The following is a 10527-nucleotide window of genomic DNA, read 5'->3' as shown; positions in this document are numbered from 1 at the left end:
GCCATGTCTTAAAGGATGAGCAGGTACATACACCATAAGGACTTAGTTTAATTTCACTTAGCGCCCAAACAAGTAAAGAGATGCGAGTTTCCACAAAGTCACTGTCCTTGTCTCTTTAAAGTGAGATAGGTTGCTCCTCATAAAAAAGCAGAGTATTGTTTAAACAAGATAAGATTGAGGATACCTAGACTCCCAAACTTTACATGGGACTTAAAATACCATCTTTCAGTAGTTTGGTGCTGTCTGTTTTTAAGCTAGGGCTTTAAGAGATGGAATTTCTGGATCAACAAGTTAGATCTTGGTCTCTGAGGGTGCTGGTAAATATGCAGGTTTCTCTATTCTCCCTCCTTACCACAATTTCATTCCCTTGACTGACCATAATATATGCTGAAGTAACTTTGTTTTACTTAATAGTTTTACATTCTGTTAAAATGTTTTAAAAAATAAGCATTAACTCTTATGACTGAAGAGGGAAAAAAGGTCCTCTCCAACAGTATCTACTCTTCTCTTTTCCCTCTCCCAGAATCTGTATTTTTGCTTTTACCACAATGTTTAAGGGGGAAAACAAGTAGATATGAAATTCTAGTAAGTTAATACTAAAAGTTCATACTGAGCTAAAATATAATTATACCTTGACTACAAAATTTTAAGGTTATTTTTATTTACAAGTTTTGAAAAATGTACATTTTTTTACATGGGTTACTTGTGCAAAGTTAGATTTAGAAGAGTGATAAATGCACAAAAGGTGACAATGGAACATTAGACAAAACATTTACAAGCCTTGTCCCACACTGCTACTTAAAGGTACTGTCTATCTAACAGTATAAATATCCAAAGAAAGATTGCAAACGTTGACTGTAAGGTTCTTATAATACTGAAAGTGAAGAAGAAACTAAAGCATGCAGCAGTAACTCAGGATTTGAGTGGAAAATAGTTTACCACAGATATGCTCCCTTCTTTGGGTTAATTAAAACTCTAAAAAACAATGGGGGTTATAAGGTTTATCTAGGGTAGCACTGTTCCCTTAAAAAGATTAAAGGATCTCCAACCTTCCCTAGCTTAAAAACTAATGATTGTTTCCATTCCTCTGCTCCCACACCTCTTTAAAAAGTAAAAACCCAGAAGACTTCAGTATTCTGAAACAGCCTGGGTGTGTCCAGTGACTCTTGCAAGGAGAGGAGGTGTCAGTTACTACAACTGCTGCCCTCCTTTGGCTGAGTCCTGTAACAGTCTCCTTCCTACCAGTAAAAACCGTCTTGTAATTCATATTGGTTAGATCTTAGTATCATTAGCATTTTTAGCTTCCATTGCTCTTCCAAAATGTTTATATGGATTTGTTTCCCTCTTTTCTATAGGCGATATTCCAAACATTCACTTCTCAATCCAACACAAGTGAAGGACCAGCCAGGATAAAACACTTCAGCAATCATTTTGTTAAAAATAACATCCTGGTCATCAAGCTATGCATAAGCACCACTTGTATAACAATTCATTTTAAAAGCTCAGTGTGAAGTACAGTAACACAATACTGCCCTAAAACTGGAGATGAGATACAACAGAAAAGGAATTAAGCATTAGTAATTTTTGCACGTAACCCAGGTACAGTACATTTGATCTCATAGAGGGTGTCCTCTGATGTTCAAGGAGAGGGGAGAAGGGGTAGGAAAAGCTTGGCAAGGGAAGATGGAAACAGCACAACAGCTATTTTGCTTTTAATAAAGTAAATGTAATGACACTGAGGAAGAGGAAGGAGACAAACACATCAATATATATTTTTCTTATGATCAGCCTCTTCGTTTGCTGCACCGGGTCAACAATCTCGCCAGCTCTGTTCTACTATCGCAGAAACACGTTTTTCATATTCCCGCTTGTTCTCCTGGTACAGCTGAGCAGCCTGGCTGTTTGCTGGACTGTTGGGATTGGGTTCATCCAATAGAGACTATAGAAACAATTTGTAAAAGGTCAGTTCCTCAAGGCAAAAAATATTTATATTCAAAACACTCAATTGAATTGTCCTAAGTACCAGCTAAATTTGCTCTCTTGGCATACTAAGCTAGAGTTTCTTTAATCTGCTAGTGGCTACGCAAATACATATGTTTTCTGGTGGCTTGGGTCTTAATAACCTACCTTTTACCTTAAGTTATGACTTTCAAAAACAATTCAATTACTAATGTAAACATATCAATGGCCATAGTTAGTCACATTAAGGAAAATTCACCTGTATGGATGTTAAAATGGAAGACACATCATAGGTTGGACTCCAACGGTTCTGAAGTATGTCCAGACATATACTACCATCTGCATAGACTAAGAGCAAAGAAGTAGGCATGTTAAACATGATATAACCATTAAGATGTTAACATCATAGTCAAGAATACCTTGCTTTTGAGGTTTAAGAAGATTCCTAAGCTGCTTCTCAGTTACCTCCCTAAAAAGAAGAGTCATAATCATTACTAGTGAAATAATCAAGATGATCAGAGAATGTCAAATGTAATTGGTATAAAACTGGAAGATACTTAGTGCTCGTTCTTCTGAAAAGACTGACCTATTATCCAGGAAATTATACACATTTTCTTTCTTTTTTTAAAAGATTTTTCATTTATTTGTTTTATTTCCCCCCAAAGCCCCAGTAGATAGTTGTATGTCACAGCTGCACATCCTTCTAGTTGCTGTATGTGGGACGCGGCCTCAGCATCGCCGGAGAAGTGGTGCATCGGTGCGCGCCCGGGATCCGAACCCCGGCTGCCAGCAGCGGAGCACGCGCACTTAGCTGCTAAGCCACGGGGCCGGCCCAATATACACATTTTCTAACAGAGTCCCTAGCCATCCATAGACTTGTGGGAAATTCATTCCACCAAATTTGTAAACTATATCTCCTATCTGAAATAACAAAAGATAGCTCAGAGCTCACAGGTTTCATTTTGACATGAAGATAAAAATATCCAATACACTGGAAAATGCTTTATTAACCTGAATAAAAGGCAAGCTGTTCTAGGCTTACTACTAGAAAATAAGGCAAAATGTAAGTTATAATCACCTGTGGCGCTTTTCCAATACACTGTATACTTGGCCCTCAACCACAGAATCTGACATTCAGTAGGTCTGGAGTGGGGCCAGGGCATCTATATTTTTAAAATGTTCCATAGTAATTCTGATCTGCCTCCAAAGTTGAAAACTATTGTTCTAAACGCTAGTGAAAGTAATTACAACACAAGACTACCCCAATCTGGCCTAACATTAAAAGGAAAGAAACTTCAAGAGCATCCTTATTTTTTTTTAATAAGTAAATGATAAAAATCATCAAAAGCAGGAGGCTCTCAGACTCCAAGCAAAGGGCTACCTTCACTGCTTCAGTTCCAGGACTAAAGATCAAGACAGCAATAGACTACCAAGAACAAGTTCAGTTTTCAGGAAACAGCAAGATGCCTCAACAAATACTCAGGTACTGCAGACAAATAAATAGGAAATGTGGAATACCTCTATAATACAAAGTGTAGTCGTTTAAAATACTGTATTAAAAGTGATACTTGCCATTTGGATGAAACATCTTGGAGACAAATCTAACCGTAGGTGGTTTATTTGGATATTCTTCAGTGAATTCTATTGTCAGCTTAAATGTTCCTGTAGTTAGAAAGAAAGGTTTAAGAAAATGTATTTATCACTTGTTCAGTAGTACTTTGTTTTGAATGCTACGTGACTTTTTTCGAGTATTAAATGAAATAATGTAAAGATATAGGGTAGAGAGACCAGGTAAGAGATACATCTCCAGGAACTGCTCTAAAAATGGACAGAATTGTAAGAACCACCACCCAAAGGTGATTTGTTTTTTGTTTTACCATTATTCTCCCTCAAACTTAAACACAGCCATCTTAAACTCAAAATTACTGCCTGCAGGATAACTTTAGCCACTGTACATTTTGAAGACATTCTTAAAATGACAAGAAACTAGAGCCAAAATTTGGCCTTCTTCCTTTAGAAGACTGAAAGACCTTAAAGGCCTATTTTAACCAGCTGCCATCTTAAATTCTCCAGTGCTTTTTAAATGGACTAGAAAAATGAGAGTACAAAGGTTCAAAAATCAACGCCAGAAATACAAATCAATAATCAAATTATTTTTAAAATAGAAGGGAATAAGTATAAAAGTGTTCAATGGTTCCTTTTCATGTAAAAGTGACTCCATAATGAAAACATAATTGAATATAAGCCAGAAAAAATTTCATAGTCCCTCTCAAAAACCCTTAAGTATGACTCACAAGGTACTTCACTATAAAATCAACTCAATTATTCACACTAATGGAAGGAATTAATGGCAGAAATAATTTAAAAATCACATTAGATTGCATTCATGTCTCCAGCAAATTTATCTTTTTAATTGATGTTTGTTTAGACTACTATTGAAATGAATTTATTTTTCTTGAATATGTGTCAACTAAGGTACTGGGAGACTGTAAAGCATGCTAGGTTATAGACTTAGCTATAAGGAATGGACAAACTGGATCTTATTCAAGAATGGTAGGATGTTGTGATTTGGGGAGACTATTTCCTTCAAAATGTTATTTTTAATTGAGTTTCATAAATTCAAGAAAACAATTGGGCAACTGTTTTTTTCCTGACTGAAATCTCCTCAAGTAAACTTAAGGAATCAGTTATTAACTGGTATAAGGGGATGCATGTTCCACTACATTACTCTCGTCCATTTAAACTACTTATTCTAATACAATAGACCACCCTTCAGACAGAGTATAATTTGTTACTGATTCCTTCAGAGTTAACAATTTATTTCCCCCTTGCTTCCATTAATAGGTTTATCACCGCTTAAGACAAACAGAGAAGACTACAATCATTCTACAGCTAGATGTGTTACATCTAACAATACCAAAAAGTGTGTTTCCTACCAGTGAGCTCACAGGAAACAATTTGCTAACAAAGTTGCCCTTGGTATTAACATGTGTCCCAAAGTTTCAGAATAATTTAAAATGCAACATATAGAGACATATTCCCCAAACTATTGTTACTCCCTAAACTCCGAAAGCCAGATCTGAAGATACCAGGTATTATAACTAAGGAGAAAAAGTAAACTGTTTGGGAATGGACAAACATGCTCGAGTCCATCAAAACACACTCCACCTTCATCACCACCTGGTCATAAATCTCCCTCTTTTTGAGGAAGAAAGCACAGTTCTTCCTTTTCAGTACTACTGATATTATAATATGCCAGAAAAAGTGGGAATGAGTGTTAGTTTAAAACTTTGAGCTTCCTCAGCTATCTCAAGTGTAAACACACTTGGCTCAATGTTGAAATCTGATTAAATTATAGGGAAGAGATTTATCATCAAGGAACTGCGCTAAAATTGGGCAGACGTAATAGCACACAGAGATTCTAGGTACTTTAAATTAAAACCGTCATTAAATATGATCCCTAAAGGGGGTAAAGCCACACATAAGGCAGGCCTAAGTGGGGGCAGGGGAGCGCAGCGGGGGCGAGCACGGGCTCTGCAGTCAGATTGAGCTGGGCTCACATCCTTGCTTTGCTCTTTACTAGTTGTGAAACCTCAGGGAAGCTGCTCGACTTGACTAAACCTCAAGTTCCTTATCTGTAAAATGGGGTTAACAATAGTACCCATCGCATAACAATGTTGTGAGGTTGTGACACAAAATAAGTCCTCCATAAATATTTTAGCTACAATAATTCTAAAGTTTCACATCTCTAGACCCAGCTGATGGAGGCAAAACCAAAAATCCAAACTCCACTATCAGTAAGAAACATGCAATTAATGAATTCAAGTATTAAATAGTACTTTCAGATCTACATCAAACACTCACAGTCAAATGCAAGTTGGGTACACATGTTGGTGGCTCACAAAACCCTTGATTGAGCTTTCTGCCTAATACTTGCCCAGAAGTTCAACAAGGTGGTTACCTAGCTACCAAAGAAGTTAATCAAGTCTTTTAAAACAGCTCATTTAATGTCTTGAGAAGTGAAACAACCTGCCTATGTCTACATGAATGTAAATTAGGACTTACCCAAATCTTATTCAAAGTACACATTTAAGAGGGGGTATTTCATACTTTTAGCTACATTCAACAATCAGAACCTCTTTAGTATAACCCTCAATGCACTTTCTGAGATCCAAAACAAATGTTAAGGAAATTTAAAATCCTAGAATTAATATTACGCAATTGAGACTAGAGCTTATCCTCTGAATATTTAAAAGACTAGGCTTTAAGATAACTGAAAACTTAAGGCTCCCCAGTGTTGTGCACAACCTGTACTGATTTTGTTCATCTTCCTGAGGTGGCCAAAACATTGTAAAGAAAGTATCAATTAATCTGTCTATATATAGGGACCAGGAAAATTACATAAATGTGTTCAATGGCTGGTGTATGGCAATAGGGAGTGATATGGTTGAACCACAGAGTCTATGTTCTGCTTAAAGACATTCACAAATTCAAATTTTTGAAAATATGTTGGCAAAGAAAACATCTGTAGGTGTTTTCTTCCATTTGGTCACCAGTTTGTGACCCCTGAGGAGAAAGCAAAGTACATGTACTTAAAAATTTTTTTTGGATGCTGAAAATTCTGATTTTTAAGACAATACCCAAATACTCTTCATCATAGGATTTATTTACCTTAAGAACACCTTGAGTGGATTTTAAGGGATTCATTTTTAAAAAGACACCAAATTCTTAAGAATATACCTATTATGAAAGCAAATACTAGTATCTTACTGTGTCTATTAACAATTTTTAGATGATGTGCTGGAGAATACTTTATTCGATAGCCTTTGTATTCAACATACATACCAATCCCCCCAATGGTAGTGTAAGCTCTTGGGAACATATTCCTCTTACTTCAAGTGTGTGAAGTTAAAATACCTTTAAGAGTCCCTTTTCTTAAGATTTCCTCTCTTTAACTAGGGCCTGGCTGTTCCAGAAGCTTTCATGACAAATGGTTTACAAGGAAGCAGCCAAAGTACTTTTGAGGCTGTTGATATATATAATACATTGGAAACAGCAAAATTAACTATGCCACTTATCCCTAAATCAGTGTTTTCCAGTAAATTCCCTAACTGTAAATAAGAGGTACTTTCAAATGGTCAAAAATATTATTTTTTAGCCACGGTGAGTGTTCTAGACACCTGAGGAAGCGTCTATGGATAGCAGACTGCTCAACTGTGAAGCAGAAAAGGGTACTCTCATTTAGCCTGAATAATTCCCTTTCAGTAATGCCAGGATGGAGATACACATCATCAGAAATAGAGCCAGTAATGTCAAGGGGGAAGGTGCAGGTAGATAACGGATTCCATAAGTACCTTTTCAATTCATACCACTTAAAACAACAGAAGCACTCTTGAAATATTTAGGTATCCAACCCCCAGCAACGTGATGTACTATTAATAAAGCTGTGCCCAGCATAAGGCAGTCTAAGAAAAATCAGGAGGAGAAAAAGAAGCCAATGAAAACAAAGCCTGCTAAAGCTAAAGCAAATACACAGTTAATCTGCACAGAAAGCTCAGGTATGAAGAACTAGCACCAATCTAGGCAGAGAAAATTAAGTCTAGCTAGCTCTTGCTATGGATCAGTTCAAATGATTTACTGCACCAAAGTGGTATGTCTTTAGAATCACTCTCTCCTGCTGTCATTTCTTTGTATGGCAGCACTGAAGAGTGGTGATATTTACTCAGGGGCTGAAGGTAGAGAGAAAGCTAAAAGTATTTAGGTGACTGTCTACAGTCTCCCAAGGAAATCTGAGTATTTGAGACAAATTGCAGAATTGGCTGATATTAACCTACCTCACAACATCTTGTGGACTGGTAGCATCAAAAAGCAATCCGACTCAGCAATGTACTTGGTAGTTTGCAGAAATGTTTTTGTTCCCTCCTTCAAACTGAGTTATGTGTGTGTGTGTGTGTGTGTGTGTGTGTGTGTGTGTGTGTGTGTATCAAGTATTATGTGACCAAAGGAAGACAAGTCATTGAGAAAAAAAATAACAGAAAGATCCTTTTCTTTTTTTAAATACTTCAGATATTAAAGATGTCAATCAGTAGTTCAAATACTTTTAATCATCTTTTAAATGTATTAAACTTTCAAAGCCAATTAACTATACACACACACACACACAAAACTGAATGCACATAGACTATATCAGTGTCAATTTCCTGGTTGTGATATTGTAGTACAGTCATTCAAGATGTTACCAAAGGAGGGGGGAGTGGGTGAAGGGTATACAGGGTTTCTCTGCATTATTATTATTATTTATTATAACTGCACATGAATCTATAATTACCTCAAAATAGAAAGTTTTTAAAAATCCTTAAAAAGCAATAAACATGTGTGTTTTTAAAAGTTAAATCTAAATTCATTAAAAATCACATACCGAGGTACATGTAGTAGCTTCAAGTAGGTTGGACACTGGTCAAGAGAGTACATTAAGGCTATCCTCAATTCTGAAGCTTCTTTGAGATTACTGACCGTAAAGTCTTGATAAACACACCCACCGAAAACTCATTTAAAAATAAGAAACAATATTATACTCAAACTGGGCAGTAAAGGTGCCATTAAAGACCATCTTAGAGCAGCGAGTCTGACAGGCATTCAATTCCACATTGCAGAAACCAGATAGTTATGCACAAGGGATTCTTGCATCCATTCCACATCCAACAAACACACATTAAGCACCTGCTGAACACAGTCCCTCCCCTTGTGGTAGAATTCTGAACCAGATGGTCTCTGGGGTCTCTAAGTCTATCAGCAAGTGGTTGGGTTGATACTAACTCAGTATCTCGATGGGGGGCTGAATTAAGCAGGATCACAGCTCAAACCCCCAAAACCCTTAACATCGGTGCTATGATGCGCCTTTTAAAACGTGACTGCCTTACCCAGATTTTTTTTAAAAAGAAGCAAGCAAGAAAAAGGGTGCAGTTCTAGTCAAGCGGACAATCGCCAGAACAACCTGCCATATATTGGATTCCACTCAAGCCTTTAGTAGGCTGAGGCTAGCGAGAAGCAGGTTCCTAAGTAGGAGGCACTTCCCGGATGACAAAACCGTTTCCCCAGCTGATAAGGCTCCCCAAAGGTGGGTAAAGAAACTCTCTTACCATCCTCAAACGGGGTCCCTTCAGGCCTGCAACAGAGAAAAAGAGTCAGTGCCCGCTTACGGGGCTCCCATCTCCCCGGTTCATCTTAGGAGATGGCTATTCCAAGCTCTGCCAACTCCACATATGGTAAACCACCCTCTCTCGGGTCGCAAAGCCACTACAAATAGGTGTTTCGGGCTCAGGCACACAGCACAGGCCGCCGCGCCTAACCGCCACCACTCCCCGCCCCGCCCCCCTAAGAACCCCAAACGGTTCCCCTGGCAGCGGGAACTGAGCTAATCGAGGCACAGGCTCCGGGGAGGCGCCTAGGCCCAGCCAGACCCAAACATCTTCCCTCTCCCCCTCCGCCTCCGCCCGGGGCTCGTCCCGGAGGGCATGCTGAGCCAGCCCGCGGCCCCCATCTCTCGCCACCGCCGGGAACGCAGACTCACCCGAAAATGACCGCGTTCCAAACCATGATGTTGTTCTCAGACGGAGCCCCGCTGACTCCAGCCGGAGGATCCTCCTGCAACCTTCAGAGACACACACAGGGGCCCCGCGATCCGGCACTCGCGGCCGCTCCGGGCCGCCCCCGCCCCACCCGGCCCGCCCCGGCCCCGCCCTGCGCCCCGGCCGGCAGCCCCCGGCCTCGGGGCCGTCCCTGTCAGTTTACCTCTTGAAGTCCCGCATGAGGCGCCGCCGAGCCGGGGTGGACATATCTCTAGCGGGGTCAGGGGTGGGGCATACACCGAGATCTCGGCTCCCCGCGGCGGCTAAGGAGGCCGAAGAGGATGAAGAAGCCGAAGAAGCCGACGAGGAAGCACCCAGAGGAACAGCACTGCCTCTCCGAAGTCGAGGGTCGGTCTGGCGCCGGCTAAGCACCACCCCGGAGTAGACGGGGGCTGAACCAACCTGGAAGGAAAGGGAGGGGGTGAACGCCGAACGCCGGACAGGCCGTACCAAGACGAGGCGGGGGGGGGGGGGAGGAGGAATGTTGCTGAGGTCATTAAACCCCAGCGGGAGGCGGGGAGCGCCGGGCGGTCGAGGGGTGAGACGCAAGCGGCGGGGCGAACGAGAAAGTCTGGAATTCACTAGGATTTAGTGGTGGAATGGGTCCATCTCCACCTGCCAATTCTAAGACGAACCCTTGGAAGCTTTTTCTGGTTTCTTTTCCTATCTTTTTTCTTTTCTTTCTTTCTTTTTTTTTTTGACACCAAATCACTTATTCAAGTGCCCACTGTGGATGGTGGGAGTGGGATGGAAGTCCCAAACTAGAGGAGGAGGGAGTGGGCGGAGGCAAAACCGGTTCTCAAAAAGCGGGAACTCGAGGGTGCACACGCCCTGCGGACACAGGAGACCAGGGAGGGGTGTGTGTGACTGATTAAAATCACTGAATGTCAAAAGAATAAATCGGCCTCCACTATGAAAGGGGGCTGTGAATCCCTTTTCC

At 40.3% G+C, this 10527-nt stretch overlaps 1 protein-coding gene across 1 annotated transcript; it reads right to left on the bottom strand.

Moving 5' to 3' along the window:
- Positions 1-1695: 1695 nt before the first annotated feature.
- UBE2A (ubiquitin conjugating enzyme E2 A) lies at positions 1696-9971 on the bottom strand. The gene is made up of 6 exons (XM_058536596.1): positions 9751-9971; positions 9530-9610; positions 9099-9124; positions 3532-3621; positions 2219-2307; positions 1696-1939 (listed from the first exon to the last, which is right to left on the bottom strand). The coding sequence occupies exons 1-6, from the start codon at positions 9792-9794 to the stop codon at positions 1811-1813; spliced, it is 459 nt and encodes a 152-aa protein (XP_058392579.1). The 5' UTR covers positions 9795-9971; the 3' UTR covers positions 1696-1810.
- Positions 9972-10527: the final 556 nt, after the last annotated feature.

This window comes from Diceros bicornis, chromosome X (genome assembly GCF_020826845.1).
Source record: "Diceros bicornis minor isolate mBicDic1 chromosome X, mDicBic1.mat.cur, whole genome shotgun sequence".
Taxonomy (NCBI): Eukaryota; Metazoa; Chordata; class Mammalia; order Perissodactyla; family Rhinocerotidae; genus Diceros; species Diceros bicornis.
Note: the sequence above shows the minus strand (reverse complement) of the source record. Positions and strands in the feature narration are given on the sequence as shown.

Coding starts and splice junctions, on each gene's coding strand:
- UBE2A (XM_058536596.1), bottom strand. CDS start 9,794: ATGTCCACCCCGGCTCGGCGGCGCCTCATGCGGGACTTCAAGAG. Junction 3,622..9,098: donor AGGGACCCCGTTTGAGGATG/GTAAGAGAGTTT, acceptor TTCTAACTACAG/GAACATTTAAGCTGACAATA. Junction 1,940..2,218: donor CCATTTTAACATCCATACAG/GTGAATTTTCCT, acceptor TTGTTTCTATAG/TCTCTATTGGATGAACCCAA.